The 26,261-nt window shown below is 40.1% G+C and overlaps 1 protein-coding gene across 1 annotated transcript in view; it reads right to left on the reverse strand.

Annotated features, from left to right (window-relative positions):
- The window catches only part of chd7 (chromodomain helicase DNA binding protein 7), a 356,622-nt gene that overhangs the window by 238,047 nt on the left and 92,314 nt on the right, over window positions 1-26,261 (reverse strand). Inside the window, exon 3 of the mRNA XM_043689312.1 lies at window positions 13,965-14,311. Coding sequence (XP_043545247.1) covers window positions 13,965-14,311 — 347 coding nt within the window. The remainder of the gene's footprint in view (window positions 1-13,964; window positions 14,312-26,261) is intronic.

Below are 26,261 nucleotides of genomic sequence, written 5' to 3' on the forward strand. Positions count from 1 at the left end.
GGGGAGAGAGGGGGGGAAGAGAGAGAGGGAGAGAGGTGAATAGGATGTATAGGAAGTGTAAGAGTGATAGCACTGAGAAAAATGGCAAAGGGTTGCTGAGGACCACTAACAAACCTTTCTCGCCTACCCCATTTGGCTGCTTCAGTTGGACACGATAACATGCCTAACAAAAAAAAACTTTGGTAACCAACCTTGGAGCTGATCCTAGGATTGTCCCATCTAAGTCTCTGCTCCACAGTTTTATGGTATCTAGGATTCAGCTTCATAACGGATTGTTTATTAACCCAAGGATCACAGCCATTTTTACCTACAACAGTGAATCATAAATATAGAACATAGAAAAGTACTGCACAGAACAGACCCTTTTGGCCCACAATGTTGTGCAGAGGTTTAATCCTAATGTAAAATATAGTAAACTTATTGCGCACCCCTCAACGCACTGCTATCCATGTGCATGTCTAACACTCGCTTAAATGTCCCCAAAGACTCTGCTTAATTACTAGTTTTTTCAAAGTTGAAGGATTCCAAGGAAATAAAAGTAGAAACCAATTTTGCCTGTGATGCATCTGTGCAGGCAACAAGTTCCCCACTATTACTTGATGACTTAGTGCTCTGGGACACAGTGCAGAGATTCAAATCATCCTGCAAAAAACAGCAGATGCATGCCTTGCAGTTATGGAGCAATAACAACAGTGCCCATATGTCATGTTGTAATTTAAAACCATCCAACATTTTTATTAATTTGGTTATCACTTAGTTGAAAGGGGTGGCATTGATAATGTACCAAACAGAATTAAACCCTAATAGAGGCTACTACAAACTCAGTAGCTACCAAATTAATGCATCTTCCCATGTTCTGTTGAAAGGCTGAAGTAAACCAGAAACAGGCTTGCGCTTGTCATGATATTCAATTCCAAGGAATTATAAGTTTATATTCTGGGAATTATCATCCAATATTCATTTTAGAAAATTACATACATTATAGCCCCTAATACGAAAGCGAATATTGATGAATGCATTGACCAACACATTAGTAGCAATACTGAATGCCATACACACAAAGGTTTTAACCTGATACCCTGGGGCTAAAGTTAATACAGCACCTTCCTATCCAGCTGCCTCTACCTGGCAACATAGTGTACTCTAACAAAATAAAGTTAGTCAACAAAATTAAACTGTAACAAAATATTCAAGTCTGAACAAGAAACATCACTTCTGGATACTTGCTAATAGTTGGTTATAGTAACTGCTAAAATTAGACAGAGTCATAGAGATGTACAGCATGGAAACAGACCCTTCGGTCCAACCGTCCATGCCGACCAGATATCCCCAACCCAATCTAGTCCCACCTGCCAGCACCCGGCCCATATCCCTCCAAACCCTTCCTATTCATATACCCATCCAAATGCTTCTTAAATGCTGCAATTATACCAGCTTCCACCACATCCTCTGGCAGTTCATTCCGTACACGTACCACCCTGTGTGAAAAAGTTGCCTCTTCGGTCTCTTTTATGTCTTTCCCCTCTCACCCTAAACCTATGCCCTCTAGTTCTGGACTCCCTGAAACCCAGGGAAAAGACTTTTTCTATTTATCCTATCCATGCCCCTCATAATTTTGTAAACCTCTATAAGGTCACCCCTCAGCCTCCTACGCTCATGGAAAACAGCCCCAGCCTGTTCAGCCTCTCCCTGTAGCTCAGATCCTCCAATCCTGGCAACATCCTTGTAAATCTTTTCTGAACCCTTTCAAGTTTCACAACATCTTTCCGATAGGAAGGAGACCAGAATTGCACACAATATTCCAAAAGTGGCCTAATCAATGTTCTGTATAGCCGCAACATGACCTCCCAACTCCTGTACTCAATACTCTGACCAATAAAGGAAGGCATACCAAACGCCTTCTTCACTATACTATCTACCTGCAACTCCACTTTCAAGGAGCTATGAAACTGCACTCCAAGGTCTTTGTTCAGCAACATTCCCTAGGACCTTACCATTAAGTGTGTGCGTCCTGCTAAGATTTGCTTTCCCAAAATGCAGCACCTCACATTCATCTGAATTAAACTCAATCTGCCACTTCTCAGCCCATTGGCCCACATTCTGATGTAATCTGAGGTAACCCTCTTCGCTGTCCACTACACCTCCAATTTTGGTGTCATCTGCAAACTTACTAACTGTACCTCTTATGCTCGCATCCAAATCATTTATGTAAATGACAAAAAGTAGAGGACCCAGCACCGATCCTTGTGGCACTCCACTGGTCACAGGCCTCCAGTGTGAAAAACAACCCTCCACCACTACCCTCTTGTCTTCTACCTTTCAGCCAGTTCTGTATCCAAATAGCTAGTTCTCCCTGTATTCCATGAGATCTAACCTTGCTAACCAGTCTCCCATGGGGAACCTTCTCGAACGCCTTACTGAAGTCCATGTTTTGGTATTAGCATTATTACACTTACACAAACAAACTGAAAATGCTGCACACATATTACAGGTTGGATTTGTTAATAGCCAACAGCAAAACTTTTCTTTTGCATTAACAAACATTTTCTTTACACAAAATCTAAAAAACAAATTTCCCTTAGGTTAACAAAGGTTAGTATTACAGGGGTATTATTTCAAAATACGGGAGATGACTGGCAACCATTAGAATATGAAACAACACACATCTTTGACAAAGAAATGGAGTTTAAATACACCCCTGCTGCAAAGAAGTCATTAATATGTTCAAGAACATGTGTCGTAAATACTTGTTAACTATTACCTACAACAACCTGTAGTTACAATCACTGATGGTGCCTGTTGGGAGTTGCCTTAATCTCAAAATGACAATGCCTCGTAACACAGAGCCATCTTGCGCCATTAATACAACTTTCACTGCTTAACCAAAGTAAGCAGATAAAGAATCCACCAGCTGTATTGATAGTTTGTAAATCTATTTTTTTTAAAATGAAATTGCTTATGAAAACCCACTTAAGCAACAGACCTTCTCACCATCTCCAACTTCATTGTTAAGCTGCAATCAAATTATACTTAGGGAAGGCTTTGAATTCAAATATGTCCCCGAAGAGATGGGTGAATAAATTTGAGGATTAGAATTCAAACACCAATCCCTATGGGTCTCCACTCATCAAAGCCTGCCAATCAGAAAAAGACCCATTGTGCTTACAGTCTGCTTTCTGCCAATTAGCTAATCTTGTATCAAGGCCAATATTTATACCCAAACCATGAGCTTTCATCTTCCACAATAAACTACGATGTGCATCTTACCAAATACACCTGGAAATTCAAATATAGTGCATCCCCAGGTTCCCCTCCCTCTACAGCGGATGTTATTCTTTCACAATACTCGAATAAATTGAATAAGTTATTTTCCTTTGACAAAACCTACTGACTCATTCTGATTACCTTAAATTTTTCTAAGTACGCAGCTTAGATTACTGACTGAAGGCAAGGACAAAGGGAGGCAATGGGAACCATTGACACAATCAGTTTGCACTGTATCCAGGGAGGAGAGTTGGATGATCAGGTGGGAAAGGGATCTGGGAAACATTGGATTGCTCACTAACAAGATGAGCAGTGGCAGGAGCAAGGTGTAATGGACAGAAACGACAAAGTGTAGATTCCAGATTAAGTGGATGAAAGATTGGGACACGTGGTCAGGGTAGGGAAGAGAAGAAATTGCCTTGGAGTTTGGAGAAGGAGAGAATACCACAGCAAAAATGACAAGTGAAATTCCAACTTTAGTAGTATGAAAACCTGAAATATTTTTGCTTGATCTCCATACCCATTAGGAGAAAGTGAGGTCTGCAGATGCTGGAGATCAGAGCGTTCAGGAAGAACGGCTTATGCCCGAAACGTCGATTCTCCTGTTACCTGGATGCTGCCTGACCTGCTGCGCTTTTCCAGCAACACATTTCCAGCTCCATACCCATTAGGTTTGAGAGATTGAAGATGAGGCCTGACCACAGAGTGATAAGGATGGGAGACAGGGAGACAAAGATGGAGGAAAGTTTGTTCACAATGTTTCTCAAAATCGAGTTTGATACAGAAGTTATCTGGCCATTTAGACAAATTCCATTTTTTTTAAAAAAACTTTTATACATCAATATTTTTCTACATAGATGATGTACCACAGTGCCACCTCAATGATATGCATCTATTACATTTTTAGGATTCAAGGTTCCAGAAAAAATGCTCTGTACATTGATGGCTTAAAAAAAAAATTAGTGTCAGGGGGTCGCTGCAAGAATACAAAACTGGCCTTTTAAGAGCATAACAACCAAAATACTGTGATTAAAACAGCCAGCGCCAACTAATCAAATTAATCAAGGAATTTCACTCAGTGATGCACATCTTAAAGCCAAAAACCAATACCAGTAATTTAATTACATTGTACACATTTCTCCAGATTTAAAGTTAACCTCATTATTTACACAAAAATCATAATGCAAAATAACAAAACTTTAAAAACTGCTGACATTAAGACTTAGTCAATAATGTGAAATAATTTGCAGTTATAAGACCATCTCTCCTAATAATCAAGGTTAAGCCAGCTCCAATCCAATCATTAGGTAATAATCCAACCAGTTCATTCCCTCTGCTTCCAAAGTCAATCACCATTTAACACAGGATTTCAAATAGATTTTTGGCGGGCGGGGGCAGTGGAAGAGTGCTGAGATGGATATCATTGCAACGTAACCATGGGACAAAGAAACAGAATAAAACATCAGATTAGCAAAAGGGGAAAACAAGGAAGGGATTATAGTGTTTGGTAGTTGATCAGACTGAAGAAATAATAAATGATTTACAAAAAACCTTACTTCCAATTTGTTTACACATCCAAATTTTCTGCTCATTTGAAACCAGTTTCAATGAAGTATTTTTTTGAAAGTTAAACAAAAGACCTTTTAAAAATTACATTTTGAACATGTTTAGAAAGAGACAAACACTGCACACACCTACATCACCTGCTCAATTTTGAAAAGAGAACTCTGGTTGGATAGATTATTTAAAGTTCCATAAATTCACAGCAGCACAAAAAAAAGTTCAGCAATTATGCCAATCCTGCCAGTCCAAAGATATGCAGGTCAGGTGAATTGGCCATGCCAAACTGCCCATAGTGTTAGGTACATTAGTCAGAGGGAAATTGGTCTGGGTGGGTTATTCTTCGGAGAGTCGGTGTGGACTTGTTGGGCTGAAGGGGCTGTTTCCACACTGTCGGGAATCTAATCTATAAAAACATTAACATGCAAATCAAGCACAATAAGTACACTTCACTGTCAGCAAACCTAAATTGAAACATCGCCTGCAATTCTAATTACAGGTACTTCCTATTAATGCCAACTAGGTGAATATTTTAAGCTCCGAACTTGCCCCCACTAGAAAGTGCTGGTAGGAAAGCTTGTGATAATACTTTCAAAATATTCCAGTGAGTCTGCACACTAACGTAGAGAGCAGTACAGTCACCTAAATGGTGATATTCCAATCTCAGTGAGGCCATCTGTTGCAGAAATTTCCCAATAGGAAGGAAGAGAAAAAGATGTGGTAAATTCAATATTAGCACATGCTGGGATCTCCCAGTAAGAAAATATTGTGCTCTGTAGCAGGATGTCATTTTGTGTAAAATGTCTATGTATTTGTGAGAAATACACAAAATATCAACATGAGCATTATTCATTTATTCTTGCATTTAAATTAGTTATAGATAACAAGGTGCATAATAAAATGAGTAGATTCATAACTAATTTGATTCTATGATCTATAAAACTCACAGACTGTAATCTTAACATAATTACCTAGACAGCAACCTAAAGATATTATTGTTACAAACTAACTTTGTTGAAAATCCATTTCTGTACAAAAAATTACTTGTAGAAAATACTACTGCTTATAAATTCAATATGAAACACACTGAAGAATATTACAAGTGGGCAATAATAATCAAATTTCTGGATTAGTGGTGCTGGAAGAGCACAGCAGTTCAGGCAGCATCCAAGGAGCTTCCAAATCGAAGCAAAAGCCCTCAATAGCCAAAATGCAACCAAGATCCAGACAAGTTTCAATTTTTAATAGAACTGTCAAGTAAACTGCTCTGGCCAAAGCTCCTATTTGTTGTATATCCATGGTATTTGTTTCCTGAAGAAGGGCCTGTGCCCGAAACGTCGAATCTCCTGTTCCCTGGATGCTGCCTGACTGTTCTGTTCCAGCAATAAAGTTTCAACTTTGTTTACTTTCAGTCAGGCAAGCATTTTTTTTAAAAAACAATTGCAATTGTTCCTGCTACAAAAGTGTAGGAAAGAGAGGTCAAGTTACATGACTGAGCAGCAATCTCCTGGGATATGTATATCAGAGAAGTTGTAAAAGAGATGGGAAGTATATATGGAACCTTGACAGCCACAGGGTGTGGGCCAGCCTGGAGCAAGGAACTAGAGTAAACTAGCAAACAGACAAATAAAACACATTTGCAATTAACACTAGGCAAAATACAAACTGGCTACAAATACAGTGGCTGAGAGTTTAAACAAGACCTGGGAGGGTGCCCGTTAGGGATACACAATGGCAGATTGTTCAGATGATCGTTTTCTGCATATTGGTTTTCTGAGATGAGAAGTGGAATTTATCACGTTCACCCTAATGCACTGCTGAGCCCCAGCATATCAGGCAAGACTATAGTATGCAACCAAGTAATTCAGAGGTTAGTGCTTAAATGTGGGCCAAAATTTATATTTTATGATATAATGTGATCAAAAAATAGGCCATTTAGCCCCTTGAGCCTGCTCTGCCACTTAATGACAACGTAACTGATCTGATTGCACCTCAAATCCATATTTCCACCTCCCCTGATAATCTTTTTTACTCCCTTTCTCAACAAGGAACTATCCTCTTCTGCTTTAAAAATATTCAAAGACTCTGCTTCAGAGAAAGAGTTCCAAAGATTCACAAACCCTCAAGGAAAGAGTTTCACCTCACCTGTTTTAAATGAACTATTTTTAAAAGCAATGATACCCGAATTCGTGATTCTCCCATAACAAAACATCCTCTCCACAGCCGACCTATCAAAATTTCTCAACACTCTATTTGATTCAATCAAGCTGTCTCTTTCGCTTCCAAAACTCCAGCAAATTCAAGCCTACCCTGTCTAATCATTCCTCATAAGGCAAACTGTCCATTCCAACGATTCATCTGGTAAACATTCACTGAATTGCTTCCAATACATTTGCAACCTTCCTTGATGTGGCTTCACCATTTCCCTGTAAATTGGAAGCACAAGTTTGCTATTTTTGTACTCAATCCCTTGCAATAAATTACATCTTCCTGAATTATTTGCAGTATCTGCACGCTAACTTTTTCTGATTAATATACAAGGTCACCTATACCCCGCTGACCTCAGAGCTCTGCAACCTCTCATCATTTTTATTTTCTCTTTCGTTAAATGAACAATTTCACATTTTCCCATAATCTATTCCATTTGCCATGTCTGTACCAACTCGTTTAACCTGTCTTTTTGTAGCCTAATGTTCATTTCATAACTTACTCTTGGACCCTGCACCCACGTTTTTACATACATTGCAAACTGGTGTGTGCCCAGCCTTGATCCCTATGGCACACCATTTGTTACATTTTGCCAAACACAAAAAGATCCACCTATGAGTCCTCTTTGCTTCCACTGGGGGATAGATCAAGGAAAACCCTAAGACTTTCTATAGGTATATCAGGAATCAGAGAATGACTAGAGTAAGATTAGGGCCAATCAAGGACATTAGTGGGAAGTTGTGCGTGGACTCAGAGGAGATAGGGGAAGTGGTAAATGAATACTTTTCATCTGTATTCACACTGGGAAAAAATAATACAGTCGAGGACAATACTGAGATACAGGCTACTAGACTAGATGGGATTGAGATACATAAGGAGATGGTGTTAGCAATTCTGGAAAGTGTGAAAATAGATAAGATACCTTGGCCAGATAGGATTTATCTTGGGATTCTCTGGGAAGCCAGGGAGGAGACTGCCGAGCCTTTGGCTTTGATCTTTATGTCGTCATTGTCTACAGGAATAGTGCCAGAAGACTGGGGGATAGTAAATATTGTTCCCTTGTTCAAGAAGGGGAGTAAGACAATCCTGGAAATTCTTCGACCTAAAAGCCTTACTTCGGTTGTGGGTAATGTGTTAGAAAAGATTATAAGAGTTAGGATTTATAATCATCTGGAAAGGAATAAGTTAATTGGGGATAGTAAACACAGTTTTGTGAAGGGTAAGTCGTGCTTCACAAACTTTATTGAGTTCTTTGAGAAGGTGACCCAACAGGTGGATAAGGGTAAAACAGTTGATATGATGTATATGGATTTCAGTAAGGTATTTGATAAGGTTCCCCATGGTAGGCTATTGCACAAAATACAGAGGCATGGGATTGAGGGCAATTTAACAGTTTGGATCAGAACTTGGCTAGCTGAAAGAAAAAGGGGGTCGTCGTTGATGGGAAATATTCATCCTGGAGTTCAGTTACGAGTGGGGTACAACAAGGATCTGTTTTGGGTCCGTTGCTGTTTGTCATTTTTATAAGTGACCCGGATAAGGGCATAGAAGGATGGGTTAGTAAATTTGCAGATGACACTAAAGTCGGTGGAGTTGTGGAGAGTGATGAAGGATGTTGTAGTTTAGAGTGACATACATAAGCTGCAGAGCTGGGCTAAGAGGTGGCAAATAGAGTTTAATGCAGAAAAGTGAGAGGTGATTCACTTTGAAAGGACTAACAGAAATGCAGAATACTTGGCGAATGGTAAGATTAGTGTAGCAGAGAGATCTCGGTGTCCAGGTACATTGATCCTTGAAAGTTGCCACGCAGGTTGATAGGGTTAAGGCGGCATATGGTGTGTTAGCTTTTATTGGTGGAGGGATTGAGTTTCGGAACCATGAGATCATGCTGCAGTTGTACAAAACCCTGGTGCAGCCACATTTTGAATATTGCAAACAGCTCTGCTCACCACATTGTAGGAAGGAGATAGAGCTTTGGAAAAGGTTCAGAGGAGATTTATGAGAATGTTGCCTGGTATGGAGGGAAGGTATTATGAGGAAAGACTGAGGGACAAGAGGCTGTTTTCGTTAGAGAGAAGAAGGTTGAGAGGTAACTTAATTGAGACATATAAGATAATCAGAGAGTTAGATAGGGTGGACAGTGAGAGCCTTTTTCCTTGGATGGCCATAGCTAGCACATGGGGAGATAGCTTTAAGTTGAGGAGTGATAGATATCGGACAGATGTCAGAGGTGGTTTCTTTACTCAGTAGTTGGGAGAATGGAACTCACTGTCTGCAACAGTAGTAGGCTCGCTAACTGTAAGGGCCTTTAAATGGTCATTGGATAGGCATATGGACGAGAATGGAATATAGTGTAGGTTAGATGGGCTTCAGATTGTTGCACTGTAATGTTCTATGTTCCATGTTAGAATGCTATCCTTTTCACCTTAAGTATTTATGATAATAAACTTTGATGTGGCAGTCTCTGAAATGCCTTCTGGAAATCTATATACAGTACATCCATCTGGTTCATTTTATCAACAGCACAACACTTCCACATTATTTTTCCTTCATAAAGCCATCTAATGTTAAAGTCATGGTGACTCTGCCTTAATGCCTTGAACTTCCCAAGTGCAAATAGTTGTCTGGTAATACAGATCTTGAATATTGATTAAATAACATTTTCTTGAAACTTTTCCTCTTGTACGCATTAGGGAAATACACAAGAAATATGAAAATCAGGGGGAAATTTAAAAAAACTGAATGAAAGAAGAGTGTTGATTATTGGCAAATGGACTCAGATTGGTAGACGCATTGCCATGGAGAATGTGCCAATTAATCATGACTGACACTTTCATATTTAGCATCACATCAGTACTGAAATTTTAAAATAATTTAGAATTTCACAATGTAAATTATTAACTTATTTAATAAGTTAGGTGATGGCCTCGTGGTATTATCACTGCACTATTAATCCAGACACTCAGGTAATGGTCTGGGGACCTAGGTTCAAATCCCACCATGGCTTTGGTGAAATTTGAATTAGAGTCACAGCAATAATAATCTGGAAATAAGAATCTACTGATGACCATGAAACCATTGATGATTGTCAGGAAAAATCCACCTGATTCTCTAATGTCCTCCAAGGAAGGAAATTGCCATCCTTACCTTGTCTGACCTACATGCAACTCCAGACCCACAACGAAGTGGTTGATTTATTGCTGCCTTGTGGGTGACAAAGAATTGGTAATAAATGCTGATCTAGCTAGAAGTGCCCACATCCCATGAATGACTAATAACAGCTTCTAACATCTTCTCTGTAACAGATGGCTAACTAACTGGTCCCTTCAGTTGCCTGATTTCCCTCCCTCCATTTGTGAATAAAGTAGTTGTGGTTGCTATTTTACAATCTAATGGAACCTTCCCAAAATCATGGGAACTTTAAATAATTAAAACCAACTTAACAACTATCTGACTAATGTTTTAAGATCCCAGAACTAAGGCCATCAGGACATAGCCCAACAATCCACTCATTTGTCCACTGCAGTTATTTTCTTGAGTCCCTCCCTTCCTCCCATTTCCCAATTTATTGCTGCTTCTAGAATGTTACTTATATCCTTTATAGAGAAAACTAATGCAAAAATTTGTTCAATTAATTTTGCATCTCTTTATTTTCCATCATTAATTCTTCACACACTTTCTATAGCACCAATGCCCACTTTGTTAACTTCTCAAATATTTCTAGAAATACATATTACCTATTTTTGTAGCTCTGGCCAATTTTTTCACTGTAAATTTTTCTTCTTACTAATTTAAGTAATTTTTGCTGTTTTTATTTTCTGTGCAGCCACCTGTCTTTGCACATTTAAAAAAGTCTGATATTATCTTTAACCTTTCTCATTAACATAGATGATGTATCCATCCCTTGGAATTCATCTACTGTGTATTCAGAAATACCTCTTTAAACAGTCTCTATTGGCCAATGCTTTCACAAAACCAGCCAAACCATTCTAACCAGTTCTGCTTTCATGCCCTCATAACTGCCCTCAGTTAATTTTTATTTTTAAAAGAGTTTTGGACGCACTCCTCTCTCCAAACCAATTGGAGCATTCAATCATATTATGGTCATTGCTACCTCAGGGACACCTTCACTGAGGTCATATCTTGTTACACAATACCAAGTCGAGTATAACCTGCTCTTGGGCTCCAGAACAACTGTTTCTCAGGAACTTTCCCCGAAACATTCAATGAATTCATCTGGGCTACTTTTGCCCAACTGATCTTTCCAATCAATGAGGTTAAAATCTCCCAAGATTATCACCTTTCTGCACGTTCTCATTATTTCTTCCCTTCTGCTCCAATCTGCCATGTTAGGTTACTGTTAGGTGCCTGTACAGCACTCCAACAAACAACCTCCTGTTTTTATAATTTCGTACCTTTACCCAAACCATTTTGACACCTTGGTCTCCGAAACTTAGTTTATCCTTCTCTACTGGAACAACATCACTCACAAACAGAATTACACTTCTACCTTTTCCTAGCTTCCTGTTCTTTATGGAGTGCAGAGTACAATTAAACTTTCAGGCCCAATTACTTATCACTTTATAGCCATGTCTCTGCAATTGCTAGCACATCACACTTTCCTATTCTAATAGTAATTCTCGGCTAATCAGTTTTGTTTCAAGTTTTATTTGCAAGCTATGTGCAGTTTTATCCTTTTTTTGTAACATATCTGTTATTTTAGTCTTAGATTTGAATTTGTTAAACAAAATACTCAAGGAAGGTTGATCATTTCCTGCATTATTCTATATGGTCTTGGCTCTACTCTTTAATCCTAAATTTGACCCTTCGCTCCAGTGTTTTGTTTAAAATCCTCCCTATTTCATGACTTAGCAGCACCATCACAGTTCATTTGGAGACCGTCGCATTGATACAGAACCCACAGCTTGCCCAGTACCACGGCCAGTGTCCCATGATCTGGAACCTTTCATGCACCTTTGAGCAACATATTCATGTCGTTAATCCAATTTACTTTATCTCTATTTGCACATTACTATGGTAATAATTAGAGATTGTGATCTTTGAAGTCCTTGTTTTTACTCTGGCATCTAACTTCTCATCCTAACTATGCACAACCTTTTCCTTTGTCCTGCTGATGATGTAGCTACTTACACGGACGATGACAACTGGATCCTTCCCTTCCCTCAGCACGCTCCTCTCCAGCCTTGAGCAGATCTCTGAAACCCTGACATCAAGCTGTAACATTACCATCTGGACTCAGACTTTACTGTAGGCAGCAGTGTCAATCTACCTGACTGTACTGTCCCTTACTATCATTACATTCCTCCATATGTTCCCTCCATTTGAAGAGTTTCCTGTGCCACACTGACATTGTCATTTAGCTCATTCACATTGCAGCCCTACTTGCTCATTAAATAGATATTTTTTGAAAGCACCATCTGTATATTTGGCCAAATTACTTGTAAAAGGGAAGGAAGGGCCCAACTAAATATTAAATTTGCTATCATTTTTTCAATTACACTGAACATTTTCATAGTTTTTAATTTATTGAAGCCATTAGGCATATGCAGTAACCTGTACTAAATCCTATGCAACAAAGCACTTATGCCTTAATTAATTTAGGAAGTTGAGTAAATTTTTTCCCCAATTACATTAGATATCTGATATATCTGACACATATCTTTGCTGGCATTGATCCAAGTTAAAGCACTTTATATTCCATGGTAAGAGCTACAGAGGAGGAGCTGGAATGGGCATCAACTGATAACTTGTTTTCAAGATTAGCATCTCAAATGTTCACAACTGCAAAAAAGGTATGCATTTGATTTTTACAACCTCTTTTCATGTTTTGGATACAAACTTTCTTGAACATTAATTTTAAAAAGCAGTTTAGAAAATTCAATGCATTCATTATAATAAATATACTAATTAGAAAAGCATTGAGAAATATTTTCCTCAATTTCCGAGCTTCATGCTGGATCTTCAAAGGTCTTGCAGGAGAAAAAACTGAAGTAAAATTTACTTTCAACAACAATGAGACATTTAATAACCATGAAAATCATAATTCTGGCCAATTCAAAAACAATTCAATCAAAACTCAAGGATCCAGTTCTGAAAGCTGGAATTATTTCGTTTCATCAAGTAACTCATCTATATTATTACCAATAAAGATGATCAGTGTGTAAGTAAGGCAAACAAACTTTCAATCAGATGTTTCAAACTTGCCCTGCATTGCTTCAAGCACAGTAAAATAACTTCAATAAATTTACAAAGCAGAACTACCATGTTTACTGTATACAGTAAGGTGGCAAAATTTAACTTCACAGTTAAAATTACCATTACCTCACTATAAATATTGAAGACAACTGCAGCTGTTCGGAGATCCCATTTTTTGAACTTACAATTCTATATGATTCAACATCAGTGAGTTTGATTTTTATGCCATTCTTCCTCAACAATTTGTTGTTTATAGGACATATGTAACATTAGGTTTTATCTATCTTGCTTTATTAAGTATCCAGCATGTTCAGCACCAATGTGTGTAGAAGTTGTTATTTACCATAACAATAACTCTCCTGTGTTTTACAAACATTGCCTTATTCTGAACTTTTGACTGGTTCAAGGTCAATTCCGTTTTGGGTATCAAATTTATATTAAAATATTTAGCTTTTCAGAGTTCTGTTGTTTCAGAAGCTTTCATCTCTGGCAACTTTAGGCAATGCTGAATTATTTACATAGGATATTATTTTCCCCTGTCATCTACATTTGCAACAAAATAATCAGCAAGTTGGAAGAATACTCCTCAATGAAACATAAACCAAACTACCTTGAACAGTCTCTGGATAGTTATGACTAAAGTTCAGCATTTCAATACCGACAAAGCAAAAATTCAAAGCTGCCAATTTTGTGATAGAAAAATTACACGTTCCTACCTTGCATTCTTGTTGCTTTTCATTTTAGTTGCTGTTGGTTTGGGCTTTTTTTCCTTGGCTTCTTTGGGCTCCTTGGGGTCTTTCTTTTCTTTTGGTTTTTTCTTCTTTTTCTTTTTCTCATCAGTTGAGCCATCCATTGCAGTGCCAGAGATCACTATTTGATCAATCACCTTGGGAATATTTTGCTCACCACGAGCTTTAGCCTTAGCAATTGCTTCAGCCACAATGCGATTGGCTTTCTCTTGCATCCGCTGCTGATCCAGTGACTTCTGTCGCTCTTCACCACTTGCTAATTGAGAATTTTGTCCACTAATCTGTGTCATGTCTGACTGAGTACTTGAAAGAGGCTAAAAGAAACAAGAAAATAAATTAAGCATTACATTGCTAACAACATTTTTGTTGAAAGATATAAGAGAGACCTAAAAGTGGCAACTTTTTCAAACAGAGGGTGGTACATGTATGGAAGAAGCTGCCAGAGGTAGTGGTGGAGGCTAGTACAACTGAAGCATTTAAAAGTCATCTGGATGGGTATATGATAGGAAGGATTTGCTGGGATATGGCCTGGGTGCTGTCAAGTGGGACTAGATGAGGTTAGGATATCTGGTCAGCATGGACGAGTTGGACCGAAGGGTCTGTTTCTGTGCTGTGCACCTCTAAGACTATGACTTTACATGACAGAAACTTAGCCCGTTATTAAACCAGATTAAAATTAATCTTGGGGATAAATGCAACACACTTAACAAAAATACAACTGGCCCTTAATTGTCCTTTCGTGCAGCACTTCCCATTCAGATGCTCATTTTAAAAATGAAACTTACTTGGAAGTAAATATTCTATTCATAACATTTACATAAAATTGTGATTTTAATGACTTTTGATCAGATTTTCAGGTGATTTCGTTGTTTGACAGCTGCACTAGGTATGGTGAATTTTCTTACACTTGTATAATTGGAGCTGGAATGTGGACATTTTTTTAAAAACAAAACATGGCTCTGCTGACCTTTTGTGTTCTCTACTGATGGTCTGACACATCATGAACTACGGCTCCAAAAGAGGTCTGTAGTCCACTCACATTTCAAGAAGATACAAAGTAAGAAAAAGCAAGAAAGAAACAAATAAATGATTGACTTGCTACCAGTCCCAAAACCAAAGTTAAAGTCTCACAGCAGCAAGTTGGGAAAAAGAAATTCAATAAATAATGGAGATAAAATGGCCAAGTTAACTGGTTCATTGATGTCCTTTAGGGAAGAAATCACCACTCTCACCAGCCTTGCCAGATGTGATTCTAATCTCATATTACACAGTAGATATGCCATCAGGGCAACTTGCAGGGGACAGGGAAGAACTCATATTGGTACCACCCACATTCCAGGAATAAACCCTGGGCAAGTTGGAAATTGGAAAGCAAGTAGCATACTGGTTGAAGGCAAGAGATGGCGCAAATGTAGTTGCCTTTCAAATAATAATATAGGTATTTATGATTCCAGTACATCCCCAATGCTTTTTTCACCTCCAAACTTGAACCAGAGAGATTGGCATAATTATATAGAAAGTGTAAAAGTACAGGAAGATCCCAATGTATTTCTTAGAAGTTAAAAATAAACAGTGGAGATCAATGGAGAAATTCAGAAATGCATACTGAATAATTTCACCAGTAGGAAACGAGGCAATGTTCTTAAAAAAGGAAAAAAGTTATAATGTCGAGTTAAGACAGCTGACAACTCTGCTACAAATATTGGATCAGTGAGATGGCACACAATTAAATGAAAGGTTCATAGGAAAAAAAATTGGAAGGGCATAAGACCATTTGTACAAGGAAAAAGATTTGAAAATGTGCGTACTTAGCAATGGAGAGTTAATGTATGTCAATTAGAATTTTGTACAGGCGGTGATACAGGTAGCAGTGTGAGGTGAGCCTTGGATAGGTAGCCAAAGTAGTGTTAAAAGAAATCAAACCAGGAATTGACAAGAAAAAAAAATACCAGATTTTAGGCTTTAGGGGAAGGGAGAGATAAAAGAGTGTAGAGATGTCAATAAGGTTTCTTGGTGAAAGCCAATTACAGGCAGAGTCAGAGTTGGACAGAAGGGAAACAGCCATTTCAGTCCAACTTGTCCATGCCAAACAGATATCCTAAATTAATCCTGTCCCATTTGACAGCATTTGGCCCATATCCCTCTAAACCCTTCCTACTCATGTATCCATATGCCTTTTACAATTTTGTAATTGTACCAACTTCCACCACTTTCTGCAGTAGCTAAATTCATACATGCACCACCCTCTGTGAGAAAAAGATGCCCATCAGACCCTTTTTAAATCTTGCCCCTCTCACTTTAAACTTATGTCCTCTAGTTTTGGTCTTCCCTAATCTGGGAAAAAGACCTGACTATTCATGCTATCCATGACCCTCAAGATTTTATAAATCTCTATAAGGTCAGCCCTCAGCCTCCGATGCTCCAGGGAAAACAGACAATAGTTGCAGGAGTAGGCCATTCAGCCCTTCGAGCCTACACCGCCATTCAATATGATCATGGCTGATCATTCCTAATCAGTATCCTCTTCCTGCCTTATCTCCATAACCCTTGATTCCACTATCTTTGAGAGCTCTATCCAACTCTTTCTTAAATGAATCCAGAGACTGGGCCTCCACTGCCCTCTGGGGCAGAGCGTTCCACACAGCCATCACTCTCTGGGTGAAGAAGTTTCTCCTCATCTCTGTCCTAAATGGTCTACCCCGTATTTTTAAGCTGTGTCCTCTGGTTCGGCACTCACCCTTTCTGGACCCTTTCAGATTTAACATCTTTCCCAAAGCAAAGAGACCAGAATTGAAAGCAGTATTCCAAAAGATGCCTAACCAATGTCCTATACAGTTGCAACATGACCTTCTAACTCCTTCTAACATGTTTCCTGCTGCCAGGGTGTCCAATCCTTTCATAATCTTATATGTCCCAATCAAATCCCCTCTCAGTCTTCTAAACTCAAGGGTATACAAGACCAGTCGCTTCAGTCTTTCTGTGTAAGGTAATCCCGCCATTCTAGGAATTGACCTCGTGAACCTATGCTGCACTCCCTCAATAGCCAGAATGTCTTTCCTCAAATTTGGAGACCAGAACTGCACACAGTACTCCAGGTGTAGTCTCATCAGGGCCCTGTCAGCTGCAGAAGAACCTCTTTGCTTCTATACTCAATCCCTCTTGTTATGAAGGCCAGCATGCTATTAGCCTTCTTCACTACCTGCTGTACCTGCATGCTTACCTTCATTGACTGGTGTACAAGAACATCCAGATCTCTCTATACTGCCCCTTTACCTAAGTTGATTCCATTGAGGTAGTAATCTGCCTTCCTGTTCTTGCCACCAAAGTGGATAACCATACATTTATCCATATTAAACTGCATCTGCCATGCATCTGACCACTCACCTAACTTATCCAGGTCAGCCTGTAATCTCCTAACATTCTCATCACATTTCACAGCCCCAGTCTATTCAGCCTCACCCTACAGATCAAATCCTCCAACCCAGAGCAATATTCTTGAAAATCTTCTCTGGACCCTTTCAGATTTAACATCTTTCCCAAAGCAAAGAGACCAGAATTGAAAGCAGTATTCCAAAAGATGCCTAACCAATGTCTTATACAGTTGCAACACGACCTTCTAACTCCTATACTCAATGCACCGAACAACAAAGGCAAGTGTACGAAATGCCTTCTTCACTACCCTGTCTACCTGCAACTCCACCTTCAAGGAATTATGAACCTGCATTCCAAGATCCCTTTGTTCAGCAATACTCCCCAGGTCTTTATAATTAAGTGTATAAATCCTTTCCAATTTGCCTTCCCAAAATGTAACAGCTCACATTTATCTAAATTAAACTCCATCTGCCATTCCTCTGCCCATCGGCTCACTTGATCAAGGTCCCATTGTACTCTGGGATAACCTTCACTGTCAACTATACCAATTTTGGTGTCACCTACAAACTTACTAATCATTTCTCCTAAAATCACATCGCATGGTGGCACAGTGGTTAGTGGGCGGCACGGCGGCACAGTGGTTAGCACTGCTGCCTCACAACACCAGAGACCCGGGTTCAATTCCCGCCTCAGGCGACTGACTGTGTGGAGTTTGCACATTCTCCCAGTGTCTGCGTGGGTTGCCTCCGGGTGCTCCGGTTTCCTCCCACAGTCCAAAGATGTGCAGGTTAGGTGAATTGGCCATGTTAAATTGCCCATAGTGTTAGGTGAATGGGTAAATGTAGAAGAATGGGTCTGGGTGGGTTGCACTTCGGCGGGTCAGTGTGGACTTGTTGGGCCGAAGGGCCTGTTTCCACACTGTAAGTAATCTAATCTAATCAAATCATTTACATAAATGACAAAGCAGTAGTCCCAGCATTGATCCTTGCAGCACATCGCTGGTCACAGGCCTCCAGTCCAAGAAACAACTCTCCAACACCACCCTCTGTCTCCTACCATCGAGCCAGTTCTACATCAAAACAGGGAGTTCTCCCTGTATTCCATGTGATCTAATCTTGCTAACCAGTTCATCATGCGGAACCTTGTTGAATGCTTTGCTGAAGTCCACATAGATTGCATCCACTACTCTCCCAGGTTATGAACTGATTCTGTTCTTGAGTACACTTGTAAGTTGATTTGTAAGCAAGTCACAACACAATACAATTGCCATTTTTAAGAGCAAACATTTGGATGTCGAATCTTGAATTTTAATTTAACATTGGACCCTTGCGTAAACATCAGTGCATAAAGGTCAGGATTGCATGTACAAACTTGTACCTCAGCACAGAAATATTTTAACCTTGTATAGGTGGCCCCTGATTTATGAAAGTCCAACTTAGTAATGCTCATACTTACAAGTGAAATCCCATACAGGGATATTATTAATTCTAAAGCTAACATATCCAGTAAAATAACTCATTCCTTTCCAAAAGCCATGCTGCTCCTTGCTAGTTTATTCATGAGAATTACAGCAGGGAAATCCCCAAGTGTTACCAAAGTAATTTCCTGTCTTGGTGGGTATACTCTCAAAGGTTAGTTCAACATCATTTGCTAATATGGTTCACCATGGCATTGAATTAATAGATTACAATATGAATAATATTCAACTTTGTAATCAAAACACAGACGGGGAGGAGAAAAGTCACACAGAAGTAAACTTTATCACTGGTACTCTGAAAATTGCACCTCTCTGTAAAGCATCCCATATCCCTCTAATTGCTAAACTTTAGAAACTGACTGTTATAACTGACTGTTTGGGGAAAGCATGTTGGCTCAGTGGTTAGCACTGTTGCCTCATAGCGCCAGGGACCCAGGGTTCGATTCCAGCCTCAGGTGACTGACTGTGTGGAGTTTGCACACTCTCCCAGTGCCTGCGTGGGTTTCCTCCGGGTGCTCCGGTTTCCTCCACAGTCCAAAGATGTGCAGGTCAGGTGAATTGACCATGCTAAATTACCCATCGTGGTAAGTGCATTGATGAGGGGTAAATATGGGATGAGGGAGTGGGTCTGGGTGGGTTAAAAAAATGGGGTGGTATGGTGGCTCAGTGGTTAGCACTGCTGCCTCACAGTACCAGGGTCACAGGTTCAATTCCAGCCTCGGGTGACTGACTGTGTGGAGTTTGCACATTCTTCCCGTGTCTGAGTGGGTTTTCTGCGGGTGCTCCGGTTTCCTTCCACAGTACAAAGATGTGCAGGTTAGGTGAATTGGCCATACTAAATTGCCCATAGTGTTAGGTGCATTGGTCAGAGGGAAGTGGGCCTGGGTGGGTTACTCTTCAGAGGGCCGGTGGTGGACTTGTTGGGCTGAAGGGCCTGTTTCCACACTGTAGGTAATCTAATCTAAAGGCCAATTTTGACAGTATTAGGCAAGAACTTTCAAAAGCTGATTGGGGGCAGATGTTCGCAGGTAAAGGGACGGCTGCAAAATGGGAAGCCTTCAGAAATGAGATAACGAGAACCCAGAGAAAGTATATTCCTGTCAGGGTGAAAGGAAAGCCTAGTAGGTATAGGGAATGCTGGATGACTAAAGACATTGAGGGTTTGGTTAAGAAAAAGAAGGAAGCATATGTCAGGTATAGACAGGATAGATCGAGTGAATCCTTAGAGGAGTATAAAGGCAGTAGGAGTATACTTAAGAAGGACATGAGATAGCTTTGGCAAATGGAATTAAGGAGAATCCAAAGGGTTTTTACAAATACATTAAGGACAAAAGGGTAACTAGGGAGAGAATAGGGCTCCTCAAAGATCACCAAAGCAGCCTTGGTGTGGAGCCGCAGAATATGGGGGAGATACTGAACAAGTATTTTGCATCAGCATTTACGGTGGAAAAGGACAAGGAAGATATAGAAAGCAGCGAAATAGATGGTGACACTTTGCAAAATCTCCATATCACAGAGGAGGAAGTGCTGGATGTCTTGAAACGCATAAAGTTGGATAAATCCCCAGGATCTGATCAGGTGTACCCGAGAGCTCTGTGGGAAGCGAGAGAAGTGATTACTGGGCCTCTTACTGAGATATTTGTATCATCGATAGTCACAGGTGTGGTGCCGGAAGACTGAAGATTGGCTAACGTGGTGTCACTGTTTAAGAAAGGTGGTAAGGACAAGCCAGGGAACTATAGACCAGTGAGCCTGAACTCGGTAGTGGGCAAGTTGTTGGAGGGAATCCTGAGGGACAGGATGTACATATATTTGGATAGGCAAGGACTGATTAGGAATAGTCAACATGGCTTTGTGAGAGAGAAATCATGTTTCACAAACTTGAAAGAGTGGCAGAGCGGTAGATGTGATCTATATGGACTTCAGTAAAGCGTTTGACAAGGTTCCCCATGGGAGACTGGTTAGCAAAGTTAGATTTCTCAGAATCCAGGGAGAACTAGCCATTTGGATACAGGACTGGCTCAAAAATAGAAGACAGAGGGTGGTGGTGGAGGATTGTTTTTCAGACTGGAGGCCTGTGACCAGTGGAGTGCCACAAGGATCAGTGCCGGGTCCTCTACGTTTTGTCATTTACATAAATGATTGGGATGTGAGCATAAGAGGTACAGTTAGTAAGTTTGCAAAGACACAAAAATTGGAGGTGTAGTGGACGGATTACAACAGGATCTTGACCAGATGGGCCAATGGGCTGAGAAGTGGCAGATGGAGTTCAATTCCGGTAACTGCAAGATGCTGCATTTTGGGAAAGCAGGACTTCTACACTTAATGGTAAGGTCCTAGGGAGTGTTGCTGAACAAAGGGACCTTGGAGTGCAGGTTCATAGCTCCTTGAAAGTGGAGTCGCAGGTAGATAGGATAGTGAAGGCGGCATTTGGTATGCTTTCTTTTATTGGTCAGAGTATTTGAGTACAGGAGTTGGGAGGTCATGTTGCAGCTGTACAGGACATTGGTTAGGCCACTGTTGGAATATTGCGTGCAATTCTGGTCTCCTTCCTATCGGAATGATGTTGTGAAACTTGAAAGGGTTCAGAAAAGATTTACAAGGATACTGTCAGGGTTAGAGGATTTGAGCTATAGGGAGAGGCTGAACAGGCTGGGGCTGTTTTCCCTGGAGCGTCGGAGGCTGAGGGGTGACCTTATAGAAGTTTACAAAATTATGAGGGGCATGGATAGAATAAATGGACAAAGTCTATTCCTTACAGTCGGGGAGGCCAGAACTAGAGGGCAGAGGTTTAGGGTGAGAAAGGAAAGATATAAAAGAGATCTAAGGGGCAATTTTTTCATGCAGAGGGTGGCACTTGTATGGAGTAGACTGCCAGAGGAAGTGGTGGAGGCTGGTACAATTGCAACATTTAAGAGGCATCTGGATGGGTATACGAATAGGAAGGGTTTGGAGGGATATGGGCCAGGTTCTGGAGGGTGGGACTAGATTGGGTTGGGATAACTGGTCGGTATGGACGGGTTGGACCAAAAGGTCTGTTTCCATGCTGTACATCTCTATGACTAAATCCATTAAGAAAACAAACTTTGGCAGGAATTGCACCCAAACAGTGAAGCAGAAAATGGGAATAAATGGGATTGTTTCCAGGTACCAGGCAGTGACTAGTGCTGGGTCACAGGGTTCAGTGCTTGCCTTCCAGCCATTCACAATGTACTGTATATAAATGATTCAACACATGGCAGATGCAGTATAAGGTGTGAAAAACAGAAAGACAGAGTGTTGTGAAGATATGGGTGTACTGTACCTTTAAGAAAGCTAAAAGCTAGCAGAATTACATGACAGCACCAAGTGTTCTGAACAAGATAGAATGTAATCTTTTGGTCCAGCAGCTAGTGTAGCTGGTTGCCTGGAGACAAATTAGGCCAATCAGTTTAAATTATACCCCAAAAAACCAAAGGCCAATCAAGTTTGAATTGAGTATATTGACAATATTAAAAGCCAAAAGACACAATCGATGCGTTGGGGGTATAAGACCGGGGAAAATTGAACAGTTGGGGGAGAACTGCCAAAAGACCAACAGATGTAGGCAGCTAGTAAGAAGTCTCTGAGAGGGACCTGTTTGGAGGAGTTTGCGCAGAGAAAAAAAACAGACATTTACAGAGGAAGATACAAAGGGAAAATTGAACAGCTACCCGGCTTTGAAATTTGAATTTTTGGTGAATCTTATTTGGGAGCTTTATCAGACGAATATTATATAAGGGAAAGTAAAAGTTAGAGGAAGGCGTTGTAAATATGTTAGTTAATTATTCTGTTACGCTTTAAGAAATAAAGTTGCTAATTTTTACTTTAAATAGTTCTTGGCCTCTGGAATTTTCACAGATTACTGCATGAGATGAATCTTTTCCGTGTTGCTGGTTTAAATTAAGCAGGAGGGTTTACTCAATGATGTAACAACAGCATTATTTTAATGGAGATATCCTAAAGAATGTAGATGTAAAAAGGGATCTGGGTGAACTTGTACTGACTTAAATGAAAGTAAACAGGCAGGTGCAGCAAGCAATCAGAAAAACAATTGGTTTATTGGTTTTCATTGCAAGAGGATGAGTGTTCAGAAGTAAGGATATTGTCCCACAATAATACAGGGCCTGTGTGTGACCACACCTGAAATGCTTTGTGCAGTTTTGGATGCCCTCCCCAAGGGGGAATATATTTGTCTTAGCAAGTGTGCAGCAAAAGGTTCACTCGGTTGATACCAGGAACAGCAGGACTGATACATGAAGAGAGATTGGTTTGGACTATTCAGTAGAAGTTTTGAACAATGAGAGCAGTTCGGATTGAAGCAGGGCTCGACAGACTACTTGGAAGAAGCATGTTTTCCCCTCACTTGTGAATCTAGAACCAGGAATCAGAGTGTCAGGATAAAGGGTAGGCCTTTTAGGACTAAAATGAGAAATCATTTTTCACTTAGTGAGTGGTCAACCATGGAATTTGCTACAGAATGGTGTAGAGGGAAGGTCACTGAATATATTCATGAGTCATGGAGTCATCGAGATGTACAGCATGGAAACAGACCCTTCGTCAAATCAATGGGTATGGAGAGAAATTAGGGATATGGCATTGAAGTAGGGGTCAGCCATGAGCCCAATGACCCACCCCTGCATCTCGTTTCGATACGAGCAAGAAATTTATATAACAATCACCTCACCATCCATCCAAGTACTTTTAAAAATGAAATTCTTATATGACATCATCTTTGGACTCACCTTCAGGAACAATTGATTGTGAAACTAATTACAAAGTGAAAAACAACTATAGGGGTCCAATTCTTTGTCTGACACATGCTTCAATTATAAACATCAAAAATCCATTCTATTCTTCAATCATTGCAATGAACTAAAAATATTTAAGAATTTCCAGACTATATGAATTTTGCTTTAACTCAGACCGGTTAAAATTTAACTTCATACTCTAATGGCTCTGTAGCAGACATATGTGATCACTTTTATCAAATAACTTTAATAATAAAGTTAAAATCAACACCACCAGATTATAGTCCAACACGTTTAACTGGAAGCACTAGCTTTCGGAGCGGCGCTCCTTTATCAGGTGGTTGAAGGAGCGGCGCTCCGAAAAATGGTGCTTCCAATTAAACCTGTTGGACTATAACCTGGTGTTATGGTGATTTTTAACTTTGTACACCCCAGGCCAACACCAGTATCTCCAAATCAAGTTTAAAAATAAAAGTTTTACACTGTGGTGTGGATCAAATTATATATTTCCATGAACTTAACATAGGATTTGATAAAATCAGACTTTGCATTGGGAGGTGATGACCTAGCAGTATCATTAATCCAGAGATCAAGGTAATGCCCTGAGGCACTGGGCTCAAATCCCACCGTGGCACATATTGGAATTTGAATTCAATAAAACTCTGGGATTAAGGGTCTAATGATAACCATGAAATCATTGCTGATTACCAGAAAAATCCATCTGGTTCACTAATGTCGTTAAGGGAAGGAAATCAGCCATCCTTACCTAGTCTGGCCAACATGCGACTCCAGACCTACAGTAATGTGGTTGACTTTCAACTGCCCTCTGGGTAATTAGGGATGATAAACAAATACTGGCCTGACCAGCAATGTCCATGTTCCGTGAATGACTATTAAAGAACTGGCAATTGAAATTCCCTGGCCTTAAATAATCTGTCTTTCCCTGTAGACTTCAACTTAAAAATTGGGGAGGAATATCCTTTTTCAATTATTCTAGTGGGATTTTTACAATTCCATAACCAACAACAGCAGTAAGCAGTATACATGAGTGAATTAAATATTACAGCAAAGAAAGTGGCCCTTCAGACTATTGTACCCATGCTGCCCATCAGACATATTACTACTCTCGACTTATTTCCCATCCCTTGGCCTATTGCCTCGTAAATATTTTCTCATCAATCTGTACAGAGACGTTATGATGGGACTCTAAAGCAGGTGGGAGTTGAGCTGCTGCCTCCTGGCCCAGAGGTTGGGGGGGAGGAATTATCCTTGCCCCACCAGAAGCCCACTTTTTAACCAGGTGCTAACACAGAGTCTGCAGTATTATCACAATCATTTGCCATTGTAGATATTTTCTATCAACCTGCTCAGAAATGTTATAGTGTCTTTGGAGCAAGTGGGACTTGAACCTAGACCTTGAGGCTCAGGAGAGTGTCGGCTTGAGCAGCAAATGTGGGACAATGCATCTCACTGCACTGATTTTTAAAGAAAAGATGAAATCAGATTTTATTGGACTGTATTTAATGCTCACTTGTAGATAAGCACATTTATGTTCCAAATTTCAGGCTCCTTAAGGTTTAGAAATATGTTATCATGGATGTTAAAGTCTTCATTTAGACCCAATTTCCAGTGTTTCTAACATGTGATGCCAGGGGACTGCAGCTGCAGAAAGGATGAACTAATTCACGTTTGCTCATTTATTTGTATATTCAGCCAGCTTCTATCTGCAAAACTACAAGTCAAAAATCAGAAAGGTTGCTCAATGCATCACAATAAGTCCCTGTCTGCAGTTCTCAGGAAATGTTCATACTGAATTGTCTTTATATGGAGACAGGCAATGTGTGTTTATTTAATTGATTATTAGATCAAACAAATCAGGACTGCTTCATAGCCTGAATTAGCTGCTCATGTCATTAATGTTCAGTACTTGGAACTACAATGTTGTGGCCATAACAGAGACATGGATTTCACAGGGGCAGGAATGATTGCAGAATCTACCAAGGTTTAGATCTTTTAAAAAGAACATGGAGGGGGTTAAATGAGGAGGGAGAGCAGCATTGTTAATTAGAGAAGGCATCACAGCTGCAGAAAAGGAGGTTGCTAAGGAGGGTTTGTATGGGTGAAAGTCAGTAACAGGAAAGGAGTAGTCTCTTTATTGGGTGTTTTCTATAGACCCCCCAATAGCAGCAGAGAGATGGAAGAACAGGTTGGACAGCAAATCTTGGAAAGGTGCAGATATATCAACATTGTTGTTATGGGAGACTTCAACTTCCGCAATATTGATGGGAACCTCCTTAGTGCAGATGGTCTAGATGGAGCCGATTGTGTCAGGTGTGTCCAGGAGGGATTCCTGACTCAATATGTAGACAGGATGACTAGGTCCTGGGAGGCCATAATGGATTTGTTGCCAGGCAACGAGGCAAGCCAGGTATCAGATCTCTCAGTGGGAGAGCATTTCGGTGACAGTGACTACAACTGCCTCACCTTTACCATAACCTTGGGGAGTGATAGGAACAGACAGTATGGGAAGGTACATTAGAGTGGTGCTGGAAAAGCACAGCAGTTCAGGCAGCATCTGAGGAGCAGTAAAATGAACGTTTCGGCAAAAGCCCTTCATCAGGAATACAGACAGAGAGCCTGAAGGGT

This window comes from Chiloscyllium plagiosum, chromosome 4 (assembly GCF_004010195.1).
Source record: "Chiloscyllium plagiosum isolate BGI_BamShark_2017 chromosome 4, ASM401019v2, whole genome shotgun sequence".
In the NCBI taxonomy this organism is placed as follows: Eukaryota; Metazoa; Chordata; class Chondrichthyes; order Orectolobiformes; family Hemiscylliidae; genus Chiloscyllium; species Chiloscyllium plagiosum.